General features: G+C 44.8%; 1 protein-coding gene and 2 non-coding genes across 3 annotated transcripts; all 3 read left to right on the top strand.

Moving 5' to 3' along the window:
* Positions 1–5,052: 5,052 nt before the first annotated feature.
* On the top strand, positions 5,053–18,300 carry rps3 (ribosomal protein S3). The gene is made up of 7 exons (XM_034169054.1): positions 5,053–5,120; positions 7,318–7,448; positions 7,559–7,652; positions 13,854–13,948; positions 15,188–15,375; positions 16,760–16,963; positions 18,240–18,300. The coding sequence occupies exons 1-6, from the start codon at positions 5,091–5,093 to the stop codon at positions 16,957–16,959; spliced, it is 738 nt and encodes a 245-aa protein (XP_034024945.1). The 5' UTR covers positions 5,053–5,090; the 3' UTR covers positions 16,960–16,963; positions 18,240–18,300.
* Positions 10,311–10,457, top strand: LOC117509677. The gene has a single exon (XR_004560470.1). It is a non-coding gene; the product is annotated as a small nucleolar RNA SNORD15 (small nucleolar RNA).
* LOC117509676 lies at positions 17,935–18,084 on the top strand. Its single transcript, XR_004560469.1, has one exon. It is a non-coding gene; the product is annotated as a small nucleolar RNA SNORD15 (small nucleolar RNA).
* Positions 18,301–19,089: the final 789 nt, after the last annotated feature.

The following is a 19,089-nucleotide window of genomic DNA, read 5'->3' as shown; positions in this document are numbered from 1 at the left end:
GTACAACCTCTCATGTCCGGAACGCGAATCAATGGAGACCTACATCCGGGACTCATTAGCTGCCGGGTTGATCCGGAACTCCACCTCCCCGATGGGTGCTGGTTTCTTTTTTGTGGGTAAAAAGGACGGCGGACTCCGTCCATGCATCGATTACAGAGGGCTGAACAACATTACGGTTCGCAACCGATACCCGTTACCTCTGTTGGATTCGGTGTTCACGCCCCTGCATGGAGCCCAAATATTTACTAAACTTGATCTTAGGAATGCGTACCACCTGGTTCGGATCCGGAAGGGAGATGAGTGGAAGACGGCATTTAACACCCCCTTAGGTCACTTTGAGTACCTGGTCATGCCGTTCGGCCTCACAAACGCCCCTGTGACGTTCCAAGCTTTGGTTAATGACGTCTTGCGGGACTTCCTGCACCGGTTTGTCTTCGTGTATCTAGACGACATCCTCATCTTTTCTCCGGACCCTGAGACTCATGTCAAGCATGTACGTCAGGTCCTACAGCAGTTGTTGGAGAACCGGCTGTTTGTGAAGGGCGAGAAGTGCGAGTTCCACCGCACTTCTTTGTCCTTCCTGGGGTTCATAATCTCCTCCAACTCCGTCGCCCCTGATCCGGCCAAGGTTGCGGCGGTGAGAGACTGGCCCCACCCAACAAGCCGTAGGAAACTGCAACAGTTTTCCTCGCTTTGCAATTTCTACAGGAGGTTCATTAAGGGCTACAGTCAGGTAGTTAGCCCCCTGACAGCCCTGACCTTCACTAAAGTCCCCTTCACCTGGTCGGATCGGTGCGAAGCCACGTTTAGGGAGTTGAAACGCCGGTTCTCGACTGCGCCAGTTCTGGTGCAGCCCGATCCTACTCGCCAGTTCACAGTGGAAGTGGACGCCTCTGACTCAGGGATAGGAGCCGTGCTGTCCCAGAGCGGGGAGAGTCCGATAAGGTCCTCCACCCTTGTGCCTGTTTTTCCCGCAGGTTGACCCCAGCTGAGAGGAATTATGACGTCGGCAATCGGGAACTCTTGGCGGTGAAGGAGGCTCTTGAGGAGTGGAGACACCTGTTGGAGGGAGCGACGGTGCCCTTCACGGTTTTCACGGACCATCGGAACCTGGAGTACATCCGGACCGCCAAGCGGTTGAACCCCAGGCAAGCCCGCTGGTCACTGTTCTTCGGGCGCTTTGACTTCCAGATTACGTACCGCCCCGGGACCAAGAACCAATGGTCGGATGCACTGTCCCGGGTGCATGAAGAGGAAGCCAGGGCCGAGCTGTCAGACCACCCAGAAACCATCATCCCCGAGTCCACTGTCGTGGCCACCCTCACCTGGGACGTGGAGAAGACCGTCCGGGAGGCCCTGGCACGGAACCCGGACCCGGGGACCGGCCCGAAGAACAAGCTCTACGTCCCACCAGAGGCCAGAGCTGCGGTTTTGGACTTCTGCCATGGGTCCAAACTCTCCTGTCATCCTGGAGCGCGCAGGACCATGGCGGTAGTCCAGCAGCGCTTCTGGTGGGCGTCTATGGAAGCCGACGTCTGGGACTACGTCCAGGCCTGCACCACCTGCGCCAGGGGCAAAGCAGACCACAAGAGGACCTGAGGACACTCCGACCCCTACCGCTGCCTCATCGCCCCTGGTCCCACATCGGCCTGGACTTTGTCACGGGCCTCCCGCCGTCCCAGGGCCACACCACCATCTTGACGATAGTGGACCGGTTCTCCAAGGCGGCCCACTTCGTGGCCCTCCCGAAGCTCCCTACGGCCCAGGAGACAGCAGACCTCCTGGTCCACCACGTCATGCATCTGCATGGGATACCAGCGGACATCGTCTCAGACCGTGGCCCTCAGTTTTCCTCTCAGGTCTGGAGGAGTTTTTGCAAGGAACTGGGGGCCACCGTGAGTCTCTCGTCCGGGTATCACCCTCAGACGAACGGACAGGCAGAGCGGGCCAACCAGGAGTTGGAGCAGGCCCTCCGTTGCATTACCTCCGCGCACCCGACGGCCTGGAGTACCCATCTGGCCTGGATCGAGTACGCCCACAACAGCCAAGTGTCATCTGCCACCGGCCTCTCCCCGTTCGAGGTGTGTTTGGGTTACCAGCCCCCATTGTTCCCGCTTGTGGAGGGTGAGGTCGGTGTGCCCTCGGTCCAGGCCCACCTCAGGAGGTGCCGCCGGGTGTGGCGGACCGCCCGTTCTGCCCTGTTGAAGGCCCGGACGAGGGCCAAGGCCCATGCAGACCGCCGGCGTTCCCCGGCCCCTGCATACCAGCCTGGGCAGGAGGTATGGTTATCAACAAAGGACATCCCCCTTCAAGTGGATTCACAAAAACTGAAGGACAGATATATCAGACCCTTTCCCATCACCAAAGTCCTCAGCCCGGCCGCAGTGAAGCTACGGCTGCCAGCTTCACTGCGGATCCATCCTGTTTTCCACGTGTCCCAGATCAAACCATACCACACCTCACCGCTCTGCACCCCTGGACCTGCACCACCTCCTGCCCGGATCATCGACGGGGAGCCGGCGTGGACCGTGCGTCGGCTTCTGGATGTCCGTCGCAAGGGTCGGGGCTTCCAGTATCTGGTGGACTGGGAGGGGTATGGTCCCGAGGAACGCTCCTGGGTGAAAAGGAGCTTCATCCTGGACCCGGCCCTCCTGGCCGACTTCTATGCCCGGCACCCGGATAAACCTGGTCGGGCGCCAGGAGGCGCCCGTTGGGGGGGGGGTCCTGTTGTGTGGGCCGCTGAAGAGGAGGTACTGCTGGCCCACCACCACCAGATGGCGCCCTGCTTGGAGTGCGGGCTCCAAGCACGAGAGGGCGTCGGAGCCGCTGGAGGTGACAGCTGTCATCTATCAACACCAGCTGTCACCCATCACCACCACTATAAAGACCGGACTGCAACTCCACCTCCTCACCGAGAAATCTTCTACCATACAGGTAATTTTCTCTGCTGACTTAAACTTTGAGTATTAGTCTGATCTCTTTTTGCAGCCGTTTTCCTGGGACGGATACCCTGTCTGCGGAGTTGGCGTTTGGTGTGGACTGCGACGGCTTCGCCTCACACCCCACCCAGATAAGTGGTTATCTCAGGAGCTGCACAAGTGTGTGATTGGAGGTGGAGGTTCTCCCTCCTTAACTGAACACAGACTGTAGGATTACTGAGTGTGCGGACTCACGCTCATCCAGAACTGTTTCTGTTTTCTGCCAGCAGTACCGGGTCTGACTGCTGAAGACAGTGGCCACCTGGGGCGCAGGGCTTGGCGGCTCCGGTGTTCTTCAGGTCCGTTGGTGGTGAGGCTTGTGTGGGTTCCGGCTTCTCTCTCACCGGACGTCTCCTATCTTCGAGCCTGCCACACGTCACCTTTTTGTTGGATTGATATAACACATATTTGTATCTGTCTGTATTACGTTGTGCACCTTCACAACATTAAATTGTTACTTTTTGGCTATTCCATTGTCCCTTCATTAACGCCCCCTGTTGTGGGTCCGTGTCACGACACTTCCCCAACACTGATGTGTCATCACAATGATAAATAAGGTTGTTGTTCCACTAAACATGGCAGCGAAACTGTAAATCTAATAAGTGATGCAAGACACATGATGTCAATATTCATGACAGCAATACCACAAGCGACAACCAAATTCAGGGTATTTCCACTAATGTGCGTCGAATCCTGAATGCGTTGCTGAAGTCCTAAGGCATCCACAATTTCCATAAATAATTTGCAGAGGGGATCAGAAGGCTTATTTATATGAATGTTAAAGTCGCCAATAATCAGAATGTTATCTGCACTAGTCAGCACATAAGAGGTGACCACACCAAATTCATCTAAGAATTCAGTGTGGGCCAGGAGGACTATATACAGTGACAATGTAATACAACAGATTTTTATTCTTCTGATCTTGGCAATACATCGTGGGCAGAGCGGAGAATCAGATGTTCAAATGAGTTATATGTGTGACCCCCAACAGCTAATAAACTAAACCTAGATTCATAAATAAAAGCAATACCCCCGCCTTGCTTCGGATCATGAGGGATGTGACTAAATGTGTACGCCAGTGGGCAGTCCTCATTTAAGGGGAGGACAGCTGTAGGTTTAAGCCAGGTTTCACATAACCCAATCATATCTAAGTGATGATCCATAATTAGATCATTCAAGGTTCTAAAAACATTCTGCACTCACACGCCATTCCAACTCATTATAGGAATTTTGCTTAATTTATTACCACCCTTGAATGTCAGCTACCTATTTTATAAACAATACCCAATCTAGAGCCTGTGGATCCCCATGGGCAACACGCTAAATCAAAATCAAATCAATTTTATTTATATAGCGCCAAATCACAACAAACAGTTGCCCCAAGGCGCTTTATATTGTAAGGCAAGGCCAAACAATAATTACGGAAAAACCCCAACGGTCAAAACGACCCCCTGTGAGCAAGCACTTGGCGACAGTGGGAAGGAAAAACTCCCTTTTAACAGGAAGAAACCTCCAGCAGAACCAGGCTCAGGGAGGGGCAGTCTTCTGCTGGGACTGGTTGGGGCTGAGGGAGAGAACCAGGAAAAAGACATGCTGTGGAGGGGAGCAGAGATCAATCACTAATGATTAAATGCAGAGTGGTGCATACAGAGCAAAAAGAGAAAGAAACAGTGCATCATGGGAACCCCCCAGCAGTCTAAGTCTATAGCAGGATAACTAAGGGATGATTCAGGGTCACCTGATCCAGCCCTAACTATAAGCTTTAGCAAAAAGGAAAGTTTTAAGCCTAATCTTAAAAGTAGAGAGGGTGTCTGTCTCCCTGATCTGAATTGGGAGCTGGTTCCATAGGAGAGGACTAGTATACTACACTAGTATATATTTATTTATTTTCAGTTAGTGGAAAATGATTTTGTATTTGACTGACTGTCTGGAAAACTTTGGATTAATAAGAAACATATGAAATTTACATTAATCCATAGCATGGCATTAATGCTAACTAAAACTACAAATCCCACTAGAAGCAGTAAGTGACGTCACCGGCAGTTGAACGTTTGGTACAAAAGCATTTCCGGATTGCTTGGGGGTCCTTTCCTGTCTCCGGCCTGTTTGAAGATGGCGGTGCAGATCTCTAAAAAGAGGAAGGTTAGCCCTGTTTTATCCCAGTTTCTCTTCCAAACAGAGTGGTGTTATGTAAAAATGGTCTCTCAGCTTTTAGAATGGTTGCGGTCTGCAGTCGCCTGGACTTTGTCGACTGTTACAGGTTCGCTTTTGGGGCAGGATTAATGCCGATGCTGCCGGCGCTTCGCTCCTTCTCAGTCAGGCAGCAAATATGGCAGCGCGGCGGAGGAGGAGGTGATAAAACAGGGTTTTTGCGCTACTAGTAATTTTAACAGACTGAAAAAGTAACGGGAGTGTGCCGACTTTGTGTTTAGAAGTCATCTTGTACCGGTGCGGCCAAACGAACGGGTCTCGGTCTTGGCTAGCTAGCAGTTAGCACGAGGGGCTGACAAATATTAGTGATATTTCAAAGTAATCGTCTGCGCCGAATCCTACCACTTGTTTTTGGCGGCTGCAAAGTAATGACACGAACAGGATAAAGTGCAGCAGGCAAACAGAAAGTGAGAAAATGTCTCTAAAGTTTTTACGATGACAGTTAAATATGTTCGTTTAAGTGCTTTAAAGACGCTGTGTGTGCGCGCGCGCATATATGTATACACAGTGTGGCTAGTTAACGATGTCTATCAAAAATCAGGTCCGCTGGTTTGACCTGTGACTCCATGCAGGTGCTGGTTTCTACCTCTGGATGACCTTTAACAGCTGTAACTGTATTGCATCTACATTGTAAATGTTTTCCTGCAGCTATGTCACTGTGGGACATATTTTTGTATGACACGTGATTCCTGACCATCCAGTAAAAAAGTGCTATGATTATTACAAGTCACATCTGGTGTCGCAGACCCAATGGTTCCCCCCTAAAAATTGGTCCGCCTTACCTTCACTGCACATGCGTCATTTCAAACCACAGGCAGGCTCTGTCCATCCAAAGTGATCAAATGGATTAATGGGATTATTAACCATCAGATGACAAGGTAAAACCTCTTAAATCATTTCTCAAGTCAGTTTTAAGCAGAAATGAGGCTGTTTTAAGCCAGGGCTGTGAAAACTCTGCGGATTACATCATGGGGAGTGGGGGGGGTGTTAGTGATGTACTCTTTAATCGTGAACATCACTTGAGTTTTTAAAATGCTTATCGCAAGGCGTTCTCTTTTTCTATGACATCGTGTAAGTTTTATAAGTCTACGGACAGTGATCTGTGTGTTACAGATACAAATCAGTTTCCTCGGATCCGCGGCGTTTCGCAGAGGAAAAATGCCACTCAAAGTGTAGCTGTTTCGACAGTTGTCATAATGCAGGACTGGTTGGTTGCTGCGGCGACGCTGTGTGGCTCCTGTGCGGCGCTTAAGTTAAATGTAGCATGTGGACATCCCAAACTTTTAGAGCTTTCAAGTTTTTAAAAGATTTGTGCAGCATGTCTGTGTCTGGGGCCCCACAGGGCCCTAGACCCCAGCTCCTGGTTGCTGTGCACCCCCGACCCCCTGCAAATTTTCCTCGGATTTTACAGTTTTCATTCCACAGCCCTGTTTTAAGCAGAAACAAGGCGATAATTGGTGAGTCGTTATTGATGCTTTGAAATGACATAGGCGCAGCTACAGCTGTGGTGCTCTGATCGGTCCGCCTTTTTTTATTAAATAATGGTGAATTTATGTGGGAATGATTGTCGTACAAAGCTTCAGAAATCTGTTGCTGAGATAGATGATGACTGGAGTGCAGTTTGCGAAATGTGAATGGTGAAGTTGCTCAGTAGTGAGGTAACCCTCAAGCATTTTTTTTAACTGCAATTCCCTCTTTTAACAGAAATATTTGGATCATTAAGAAGTATAGTTTGAAGAAGACTGAAGTATCATAATCCCCCCCCCCCACACACACAAAATTTTTGTTTTACACAAAGACATGGGGGTGTGTTGGTTTGTATTAGAATTTTACTTTGTGTAAAATGTAGTATTTCATTACAGGCCAAATTAACATTTTCAGGACAAGTAGATAGAGTGTGTGTGTGTGTGTGTGTGTGTGTGTGTGTGTGTGTGTGTGTGTGTGTGTGTGTGTGTGTGTGTGTGTGTGTGTGTGTGTGTGTGTGTGTGTGTGTGTGCACCAGCTTCTCCCAAAATTCTGGTGATTTGTTGTGTTTTGGCAGCTGAGCATTGGTGCCTGACCTGTTCTGATCATCCCAGCATGTTTTGTGCTTTCGGTTCTTCAGCTGTGTAACCCCGACTGTCTTTAGTTTGTTTCAGATGGCATCTTCAAGGCTGAGTTGAATGAGTTCCTGACTCGTGAACTTGCAGAGGACGGATACTCTGGTGTGGAGGTGCGTGTAACGCCAACGAGGACAGAGATCATTATTCTGGCCACAAGGTGAGAGTTCATGGGCCGAATATTGAAGTCGAATTTCTTCAGTGTCGCTAAATAACATCAAATTGACAGGATTTTTTTTTTTTTCTTCCCCCTGTTATTGCTGTACTCAGGACCCAGAATGTCTTGGGAGAGAAAGGCCGTCGGATCAGAGAGCTGACTGCTGTGGTCCAGAAGAGGTTTGGCTTCCCTGAGGGCAGTGTGGAGGTAAGAACAAGAACTGTTTGTCTGAAATGCAGATTTAAGTGACAGGGCTGTCACGATTAGGAATTTCTGGAGACGATTAATTGTCAGACAAATAATTGCGATTGACGAATATATTGTCTATTTTGTTTTTCCTCCCCCCTTCTTTATATTCTACTATTGTAGTATAATTCAGTGATTTTCAAACTTTTTTGAGCCGCGGTACCCTTTTTATGTTTACAAAATCCTGCGGCACACCACTGTCACGTGTCACGCACCACTAACTCGACTGTCTCTACACGGTGCGTTAGCAACACGTGCGGTACAGATATGACGTAACATAGTATACTATAGTCATGGAGCTGTATATAAGAACTAGAGAGCGCAGTCCCATTGCTGCACACTAAACGAAAACGTCCCTTCATGGACAGCGACATGACGTCTTCTAACCGGTCAAAATATTGATAAGTACCCGGATGTTAATGCATTTTCAATGGAGATTCGCGACTGAACACACAGAAAAATGCTCGCAAAATACATGTTAAAATGCCATTTTGTCCTGGATATCGAGCCAGTAAAATTAAATTACATTAAATTATGTCAGGAAAGTATTAAACTTACTCTGACACACACACATTCACAAATATTAGTGTTGAAAGTTACACGGATCTGCGCTGATAAGCTACGCTGCTCGGCTGAGCTGCTGCTGTGTTCAACGCAGCGCGGCTCCTAAAACCATTACAATACATTTATATATATTATATTTTTACACAATTATCCTTTATTGACCGAGTTTCATTCATGAAGTCAGCGGTGGGTGTGTGTGTGCACATCTCTGTGTGTGGCAGCACAGCGCGGGTCATTAATCTCATTATTTTAAGGTACAAAAAAAAAACAAAACTCCCCAGTCTTGTCGAACAATTTTTAGTCACTAACGACAAGAATTTTAACTAGACATTGGTCTAGCAGTGGAAAATATCAACTAGACATAAGTGAAATTAATGATCCGTGTCATCGGGTGACACAGGTACGGCAGGAGACATACAGCTGTTTATCATCCAAATATCACGGTCAAAGTGACAACAATAACCAAAACCACTTACTTATGGAAGGAAATATTGTCTCCCTTGTTCCTCCGTTTGTGACTTTGCCAACATGCGCAGCTTTCCGGCATATTCCACCTGTTTCTTGACGAGACTAAGTGAATTTCTAAGCACACAAATCACTAACTTGCCCGGAATTAAAATGGCAATCACGCCTCCTTGTCGGCACACGGCTCAGCGCTACTGCACACTTTGCTGCCATCTACTGGAATAAAAGAGCATTACACCATCTGCCACACTTACAGCACATACACCCGATAATGGTGGTGATATTTGATAATTGCCCGCGGCACCCCTGATGATCGATCATGGCACCCTAGGGTGTCGCGGCATTCCTGTTGAGAATCAATGGTATAATTACACAACTCTGGAAGAACGTTTGGCTTCTATGAGTGGAGAAACTGGGAATGGTGCAACATTTTTATTTTATCTTCATTTTACATACAGTCCCAACTTTTTCTGATTTGTGGTTGTTTCTGTTGCATTTCTGAAATTGTTTCTCCTCATCAGTCACGTTTTGTGCTTAAACACTGCATTAAGCTCAAGATTGAACAAATAAATACCTTTGGAAAATAACAGCTGTTAAAGTTCAGAGTTCTCACCTGCTTTTTGTGATCTGTGCGTCTGAACATTGTTTTTTTTTTTTGTTTTTTTTTCTGGCTCAGTTCATTCATATATTCTCATTTTTTAAATATGTTTTTAAAGATATTTGACCGTTTATTTCATCTCATGATCTCATAAATTCAGCATACGACACGCACATGGTGTGAACAGGACGGTAACGGCAGAATCACACCTTTAGAGAAAGTTCAGAGAGAAGTAAAGGCAGCTTCACGTTTTCGTTTTGTTAACATGTTCACTCGGGTTAAAATCCTCTCTCTGCTCCGCGCTCGCTGCACACTGAACGTGTCGCGCCTGCATTCAGGAATCTCTCTCACCCACCCCCTCCCTCGCAGTCTGCAGCCTGTTAACTCCGCGCGCGCACACAGACACACACACACACCGACGGCTCCGCATTTTAGATGGCTTTTGAAGAAGACGGCATTGTTGTTTGTTATTGTCCCGCCTTAAGACGAGAGCGAGGCTGCAGCACAATGACGTCAGATTCTGAGTCGTTTTATGCTTTGTGGATAAAATAAATAATTCACGGTAATCGCGAATATGAAAAATAATCGCGATTGACGAATATTGTAATAATTGTGACAGAGAGAGAAAAGTCACCCTGTTGATTTCACCGTGATGCCATTTATCACTGTGTGTGTGTGTGTGTGTGTGTGTGTGTGTGTGTGTGTGTGTGTGTGTGTGTGTGTGTGTGTGTGTGCAGTAAAAGCATTGATAAGCACATTGCTCTGCATGGAAGCAACAGGAACTTGATTATTATTGCTCCGAATAATTGCTGGATGTAAATGTGCGACTGTCAAGCTACAAAATTGAGTTTAACTCCACCAAAAATACTACATTAAAGAATAAAATGCCCTGAATTTAAAGCTTGACTTTGATCATGTAAAGTATGGCAGACTGTTGATTTGAACAAGAGGTGTTATCTAACTGTCAATTCACAGAATTCTAATTGTTCTCCCTTCAGTGATGATATGATGACGAGACTGAGCCGAATCTCTGGTTCTGTGGGCTTCTGGTTCAGAGTCATGTTTTATGGTTCTGCTCCAGTTCCTCAGACCAGGCTCTCGTTTATTTTTGATGACATAGAGGCATTTGTCTGAGAAGGGCTGAAACATCGAGTGGACTTCACACTGTTGTTAAAAACAGCAGGAGAAAAACATAAAGATCTGAACAGAGTCTGTCGTCTTGACGTTCGAATGATTCACATCGGGTGTTTTCAGTTAGAATCTGTACACCGATAACTTACAGGTTTTGGTTTGATAATTTTAAAGCTAGACTTTTCCCTAAAATGCATTTTAGTGTTTAGTTTTTAGTGTCTGCGTGGATGTTTACGTTGCCAAGTGATAAGGATAAAAATCTGCTTTCCTTTTTCATGACTAACTTAAAACATTGAGTTTATACGAATAAATGACTGATAATGCAAGTGTGTGACACGCACTTTCTCCCTCACTGCTCTGCATCAATCATGTTCTCAGCTGAAAAAAAGACAGCTTGTCTTGTTTTCGGTGGCTAAAAACAATGCACCCGGAGCACCGTATTTTAACACCAAGGGACAATGAGGAATTGGAGAAGTATTTTCAAACGGCATCTACTGTTAACAGTTTTTAGCAGGTTTTGATGATGTATCCAGCTGAAACGATGAAATAGTTCAGAATCAAAAACTTTATTTGCTCAGTTTTCCACTTTAAAACATTCTAGCCTCCTGTTATTTTTTTCACATTGTTACAAGATTCGTAGCTTTAATCCAGTCAGCAGACGGGCTTTGTGTGAAGTTGAACCTGGCATGTGGAAAACTGGGCTGTGGAGGGCAGCTTTTCTACAAAAGCTGATAAATCTGCTGTTCAACTTGATCAAAACTCTGATCAAATCAGAGTTGTTGTAGTCGTCGTTGCCCTTTCGGTTGCTCGCGTATGTTCGGTTCACCACAGCAGATACAGCCAGATCCCCTTCCTGGCACAACTCCAGTTTTACCCGGAGAAACACACACAGCCCCTGGTGTTCCAAAGAGGTCTCCCATCCAAGTACTAACCAGGCCCCACGCTACTTAGCTTCTGAGGTCTGACGGGATCGCTGTTTCACAGATTTTTTTTTTTTTTGTGCAATTTTGTATGCCTCTTTTTTTTTTTACAGCACATTGTGTTCTGCATCCTTATCAGGCGGGCTGGTTGCGGCACAGGTCGTCATCACCGCGATTGCTCTCACTGCCTCCGATGCGCTTACTGAGTGCGGGCTCGGTAAGCGCCACAGCGGGCCACTCACACTGCCCCACAAAAAAACGCAACGCTGACTACTTCGTGGATTTTGCCTATTGCGGGTTATTTTTAGAACGTAACTCCCGCGATAAACGAGGGACCACTGTATACACATATCAGTGATGAAAGTTTTCTGGAAATTACTGGAAATCCGGGTTTTTACTCACATGGTGAATGTTTTGATAGCATACGTCGGAATCCGTATAATCGGTGAACTGAATTAATCAATTCCATGCCCAAATGGTGGCAATAATGTGCCGTGTTGGTTTGCAAGCCATCAGTAATCTCCAAAGAAGAAGAAAGATTATTTTGTTTTAGAAGTTTATTAAGTCATATTTGTGGGGACTGCGTGTGGTTCCACTTTGTTGTGGACATTAAAAGTTATGAGCTGCATTTTTTTTTCCAGTAATGATACATTAAGTGGAGCTAATGGGAGACTCTTCCAGCTGCTAGAAATGCTAACTCTATTAGCATTCAGAAAAGAGTTTAACTCTTACTCGGTTTGCAAATCAAAACCACAAGATTAATGAGTTTGAGCAACGGACAAAAATTGGTCTGAGGTGAGTGATTAAAAATATGTGACGTTGATGCCCTGCTGAAGTTCATCAGCTAACGTTCGCTTTTTAGCTGCAGGAAGTTAAATCAATCACTGTAGAGCGAGCATTTTATATTTGTAAATTGTTCTACCTATTTTTGTTTTTACCAAATAAATCTGCAGTTTTTTTAATTGTTACTGCCATGACTGCAAGAAAATTCTCAACTTTAATTTTAGATTTTTTAATTTTAATTTAACTGTAAGCACAATACAATAAGCAAAATACAGACAATAAAAGTTCTGTTGAAAAGACGGGTGGAAAACTTGACCTGACCCAAAAAAAATACTTTCGGGGAGTAAATAGACCTGAAAATGCACCATCAGAATGGATCTGGGGTTTCATATTTTTCTTTTCTCAGTGTGCTGCTATACAAAAGTTGTAGCTTCTACATTTAGTAGCTGTTTATACTCGCCGTGTCTTCTGTTTTTTTGTGGAAGTTCCACAAAATGCTTCCACAGTGGAAGCATTACAAGCCTGGCATATGTACAGAGTTTTCAGGTGTTTTCAGTGCATCCTGAAAAATCCTGCAAGATACTCGTATGTCTCAATATATATCACCATTGGCAAAAAAAAAACAAAAATCACAGTATTAATTTTTCCAATATTGTGCAGCCCTACTTCAGATCTTGTCAAGTTGCCTGATAATGGCAAAGGTGGACTAATGAAATCAATAAATAATAAACGTGAACAGACGGTACTTATGGTGACTGGTTTTTCTGTTGGGCCATTATCTGGAATTGCACCTCCATGTTTCCGTGCTGGGTATGGCGACTTTTAATCACACGCCGTATTTACCAAAGTAATAAGTTGCACCTGTAAAAAATAAGTGTAAACACTCTCAAAGTTCAAACCTTAGTAGAAAAATGAGACCAACCTGTTTTCAGGCCCAAACATTTGTTTGAGAAATAAAAATAGAACATTTTCCTATAAATAATTATGATGGCTTTTAGAACTAACGAATTTAATTTTAACAATCAACCTACTAGGTTGGACACATAAGAAATTATTAATAGTGACTGATGAGTATTTCACAGTTCCTCTGACCGCGCCTCTTCGTCCTGGTGCCGCTCTGCTGTCGCGTCTTTTTCCATTGAGTCACACCTCGGTGCAGGTGTCTTTTTCCGAGTGAAGAACACAGTTATGGGTAGTTGTTGGAGCTCTTTTATCTTCTGGGTGAGAAGATTATTATAAACAGACACGCAGAACACAATGCACGTGCTCTGCCTTCGCGGTGCCGTGACCGGCCTGCTTGGTGAGGACGCAGAACACAATAAGCTGTAAAAAAAAAAAAAAAAACAGCATGCAAAATTGGACTAAAAAATCTGCGAGGCCGCAAAAGGTGAACCACGTTATAGCGAGGGACCACTGTATACGAGGCACGGGACCTCTTGGAAATATGGTACTTCTGGTCTTTGGGAACTTTTAACAATGCTGTTGGCACTGGAGCACGACTCTGCCGCCACAGTCATGATTTTAAACTGGACCCGAGCCGACCGATAACTGCAGCCAGAAATGACTCGTGTCGTCACTGTGACACACAGCGACTCTGACACTGAAGAATAGCATCATTTGAATTGAGGCATACTGGAAATTTTGTAGTTTTTCCATCACCAGCGTGCTGAATATATGACTGCACTGTTTCTTCTCTGTCAGCTGTATGCTGAGAAAGTTGCCACTCGCGGTCTGTGTGCCATCGCTCAGGCAGAGTCTCTGCGCTACAAACTCCTGGGAGGTCTGGCCGTCAGAAGGTAAATTCTGCTGCACAAACACAGCTCACTGCCGTTATGTTTAGAGGCATGGACAAGTAACTGTTTTCCTCTTGTTCGGGGTTTGAGTCTGTAGTTTAAAAAAAATACTTTAAGAAAACTCAACGGCTGTAACTTCTCTCATGCTTGTGTGTGTTGGGTTGATATGTGAATTTGATGGCGTTGTACCGTCAGACAAAATCTGCACAGCACCATGGACACACTGCACCTCTTCTCATGGCATATTCAGAGTTTGACTGAATATGCCGTTTTTAACATACGTTTGGTGGGTCAAAAGCTGCCAACTTTATAAAGGAGAACCTACTGCAGTCAAAACAGAAAATCTTACATATCTTCGAAACTTGACATAAACATGAAGCATTGCACAGGGGTGGTGGACAAGCGGTTAGTGCACTTTTTTCCAGTGTGGAAGGTTCCCGGTTCGAACCCTATGCCTTCTTGCATCAGGAAGAGCATCCAGCGTAAAACTTGAGCCAGTTCAACATGCAAATCTACCTTTGCTGTGGCGACCCTGAGTGGAAGGGACTGAATTACATAGGAATTAGCAAAGGCTGTCTGCCAAATTTGGTAGCAGTAGGTCACTAGGGGGCGCCATAAATTGGGGGGGGGGCAAATTTACTTGAAGTGCATGCATGAAATTGCTTGAAGTTCACTTTCTTGTCATTGTAAATCACATCTGAGTTGCTGCCAATAACTATCTTGATAGTGCAGTTTGTTTATTTAATCAGTGTAGCAGCTCTCTACAGAGTGCTTTGACTTCTTTTAGAAATCATTACATTAAATACTGTGACGAGCTGAGGGCTGTGTGATATTTTCCTCCTTCTTTCAGTCACTTTTCAAAAATGCACTGTGCATATTAGGTGGCTTTCCTACTGTATAATTATATTAGATAGAAGTTCATAGAACTTTATTAATCCCCTGGGAAGATTTCCTCAGGGAAATTGACATTCCAGGAGCGTTGTGTATCAGCACACAGGGTAAGACGCACACAGAGTGTCAAAAGTGGAGGAAAAGAAAAACAGTTGCAAAAATAATGCAGTTGTCTGTATTCTTTGGGTGAGGTGAAACAAAATCTTCCTCATGCTCCATATGTACAGTGTACGAGTTTCAGCTGTGTCAGGTTTGTTTGTGTGAAGTTCAGTGTTCCCAGTTATGGAAGGTTTAGTATTTTCAAACCGTGTATGGTGTCGTAATGGTTTCTTTAATGCGTCTGGTCTTCAGGGCATGTTACGGTGTTCTGAGGTTCATCATGGAGAGCGGGGCCAAAGGCTGTGAGGTCGTGGTCTCGGGCAAGTTGAGGGGTCAGAGGGCCAAGTCCATGAAGTTTGTTGACGGTTTGATGATTCACAGCGGAGATCCCGTCAACTATTACGTCGACACAGCCGTCCGTCACGTCCTGCTCAGACAGGGTGAGTGCAGCTCGTTTTTATCCCCCGCTGGCCAAAGGCCCGAAGAGGGGATTATGTTGTGGCGATTTCCATTTGTCTATCTCAAAACGGGTACATTTTTAGGAGGAATTTTGTGAAACTGACTGAACGAAAGTCCTTGTTATAGGTTGGTAATACACGTTATCATATCATTCAAGTTGGGCCTGTTTTGCCAGAGTCGTGGCCCTTAGACACTGACAGTTTCATGAGTTGGTGTCTGCATTCTAAAATCAACTGTCACATACCTTGAAATGTGATCAGAATGTAGCAAGAGCACTTGTACCAAAGCAGCACTTTCCAGTAAGGGGGGGGGGGGGGGGGGTTGTGCTCTCTGAGCATTCTTAACAAAGTGTGCCAGTTTGTGACACGTAGCCAAAGAAGAAATAAAAAAATAAATCAGACATGATGTATACAGACATTGTGTTATTTACATGTTTTAACGTGTCTGAATAAAAAATTTAAATGTCACACTGATGTCTTCTTCCAGCTGCTCCTGTTCAGTGTCACTGCAGCAGCTCACTGTCATTCTGCCATCTACTGGTCAAATAATTTGTAGCACAATACTATAATATTTTAAAACTTGGCTTCTCCAGTCATTACTCTGTAGATACTCTGCACAGTTTATAACAACTACAGGTTAACTAGCACTTAGTTCTTCTGTACATCTGGGGCTCGTAATGTTGTATTGTTTGTATTTAGGTAATACTCTCTGTGAATGTTTAAAGTGAAAAAGAATAGATATTTTTATTATATAAACATCAACTCTATTTGACCTCCATTTGTATTGAGTTTGTCTTCCAAATTTGGTATCAGGGAATTATTTCAATGGTATTGGATTTGACTGATAAATTTCTGGTATCGTTATGACCTATTAATTCATCATTGAGCACAGTTTGTGCTTTTCTGTAGCTGGTCACACTGAACCATTGTTTAAAAAGATGTTACCGGATTGCCAAAATACTAAACAATATGGCTGTGCCAGAACTGAGACAGGGTTTGGTCAGAGCTACTGTAAGTGGTTGTGTTTTTAAGTGAATGTATAAATGAGCTGGTCTGCCAAATAGTAGACTTTAATCTGCATGGTGTCAGTCCACCCAGCTGTAAATGGGTACTGCCCTAGAGTGGGGAAGTAACACGTGTCAGACTGACGTCTTTGGGGGGGGACTCTCATCTCCTTGGTGCTACCGAATCCGGAGATAAGCACCGCTACCAACAGGCCTGATGGCATATATAAGACTTACTTCTTATATATACTCTGTTTTTGGTTTTGGAGTCAGACTTCATCGAGGGTTATCAGGTCTGACCTTGTGCGTCGTAGCTTCAGCCGGTTGTGTTACGTGGTGTTGGGCCTGTGTGTGGTCTTCAGGTGTGCTTGGCATCAAGGTGAAGATCATGCTGCCGTGGGACCCCAGCGGGAAGATCGGTCCCAAGAAGCCTCTGCCCGACCACGTCAGCATTGTGGAGCCTAAGGAGGAGACCCTGCCCACCACACCCATATCTGAGCAGAAGGGGGCCAAGCCAGAGGTGCCAGTCATGCCCCAGGGTGCCCCTGTGCCCACCGCGTAAGAGGGTAAGAGGCGGCAGCTTCCCATTAGGCCACTGGTCTCTATAGGGGTTCTTCAGGTTCTTTCATCTTTAATTTGGTCACTTGTCTGTGATTTACTGAAAAGGGGACAAAATGTTTATTTTATTTTAATCTTGTGAGTAAACATACTGATGAGATTTGGGGAACATCTTCAGCTAAAGTATAAATTGGCAAATTGGTAAAGATTAATTCAGGCCTTTTATTTGTTTAATATGTTTTCGGTAAAGATGTATCTTTCAGTGCCCCTCAGGTGGAAAGCACACACACACAGACCTTCAGACATCATGATAAATCATGTCCACAAATGGAGTCTGGGTCTAATGTGGCCCACGGGGCGCCAGTTAGCAACTCTGTTTCAGGCTGAGCACAGTGACAGACTTAATCACAACAGTATGCAGGAAATGCTGCTGGATTTAGCAGCACAGATGTCTGATGTGAACAGGGTTGGTTGAAAAAGAGCTTGAAGAGCGTAGTTATAGTTTTAAGGGGAGTGCCAGAACGGAGAGCATTTGAACAGACGTGGACAGCAGCAGGAATTTGTGTGATGTATTCACTAACTTTAGAGAGAAACGGTAAAAACAGTTCTCATTTTGCGGTAACAACACAGCGCCTTTCTGAAAAGTTCAACTTTAAGAGCTCAGCCTTCAGATAAAGGTTCGGGTCGCAGGTTGCGTTACCTGTAGCTGAGGCAAACTAGCTAAGGTTGGGCATGTGAAATCGGTCAGCAATCTGTTCATGAAATTAAGAAAGGGGTCACAAGTTTCAGCGGCTGTAATTTGAGATGAGAATCGTGAACCGGTTCCATATGTTCCGGTCCATCTGATTTGTGTGTGTCTTATCAATGCCGGCGAATCCCTTTTACTTTAAGATTCCCTTAAACTCATTGTGACAAGTGAATTATTCTGTTGTTGTGTGTCTTGTAATCGATGCGTCAGAGGAATTTTTTTTTCCTCACCCTTCAGTGATGATACGATGACGAGTCGGAACAGGATCCACTCTGGTTCTGGTGCTGACTGGTTCAGATCTATGTTCTGTGGTTCTGGTCCAGGTCATCAAATCAGAAGGTCCTTCCCGGTTGAAGACATTGAGGCATTTGTCTGAGAAGGGTTTAAGCGGAAACGTTACTCCTCCAAAAGTACAGGAGGAAAATCTTTAGCTGTTACCAAGTGAACAGAGCGAAACAATCAGCAGGTGAAATAATGAATGAATTACTCATTTGTGTTGTTGTGGAAATTGTAACAGTTGTTGTTTTGTGTTGCAGGTTTTCTTCAGATGGAAGAACAGAGTTGTTTTTGTGTATAAAACAATAAAATCTGGAAAATACATTTCTGTGTAGTGACTTTATTATCCATAAACTCTGCAGTGAAGTGTGTGTGCGTGCACACTAGACTGGATTGTCTGTTTTAAAATGAATATAACATCAGCATGAATTATTGAATCATGATTTATGCACCTTAAATATTTGACATTCAATTTACTTTATATATTTATTCTCTTTACGTATTAAAATGTTTGACATATTTTATAGACACATATTTCACATAATGGTGAGCTGGGAGAAAACATAAATCTGCAATGAAAGAAAAGTCAGAATAAATTCAATTTGTTAATGGGTGGTCAATCCCGAGCATGTGGTTATGAAGCAGTGTACCTTTTTTAACCCTTTCTGGTTGCTAAATGTAATGTTGTATGAGTGTGATAATTATATATACGTACATAGTACTCATTTTGAAATCCAAAACCATTTTTTTAATAGATAAATTAAAAATGTAAGTGAAATGACTTACAATTCCATCTTAGAGCTAACTTTTTCTCCCACATGAAAACTGCTTATCAGGGCCTGTGGGGCAAGCAGCTCATCCCACACTTCCCTATCCTCAGCTAAGTCCTGTAACAGTTTCTGGGAGATTCCAAGGAATTCCCAAGCCAGTTGGGGAATCCACCTTGTCCTGGGTCTGCTCCAGTGAAGTCTTTCTCTTTTACCCCCTTTTTTTAACACGTCATAAAGCTATTAATGGGTTAAACTTCCTCACAGCTCTGTAAGATGTGTTCTTCATAAAAATGATAATATTTTGTGATCAGAAAATTTGGGCTTCAACTGAAGATTCTTG

Source organism: Thalassophryne amazonica, chromosome 4, assembly GCF_902500255.1.
Source record: "Thalassophryne amazonica chromosome 4, fThaAma1.1, whole genome shotgun sequence".
In the NCBI taxonomy this organism is placed as follows: Eukaryota; Metazoa; Chordata; class Actinopteri; order Batrachoidiformes; family Batrachoididae; genus Thalassophryne; species Thalassophryne amazonica.
This window is presented reverse-complemented; position numbering and strand designations above follow the sequence as displayed.

What these genes read in the sequence shown, in the direction of transcription:
- rps3 (XM_034169054.1), top strand. Translation starts at nt 5,091, where the DNA reads ATGGCGGTGCAGATCTCTAAAAAGAGGAAG. An exon ending in ATCATTATTCTGGCCACAAG is followed by an intron (nt 7,449 to 7,558) that starts GTGAGAGTTCAT and finishes TGCTGTACTCAG; the next exon opens with GACCCAGAATGTCTTGGGAG. An exon ending in GGAGGTCTGGCCGTCAGAAG is followed by an intron (nt 13,949 to 15,187) that starts GTAAATTCTGCT and finishes TCTGGTCTTCAG; the next exon opens with GGCATGTTACGGTGTTCTGA.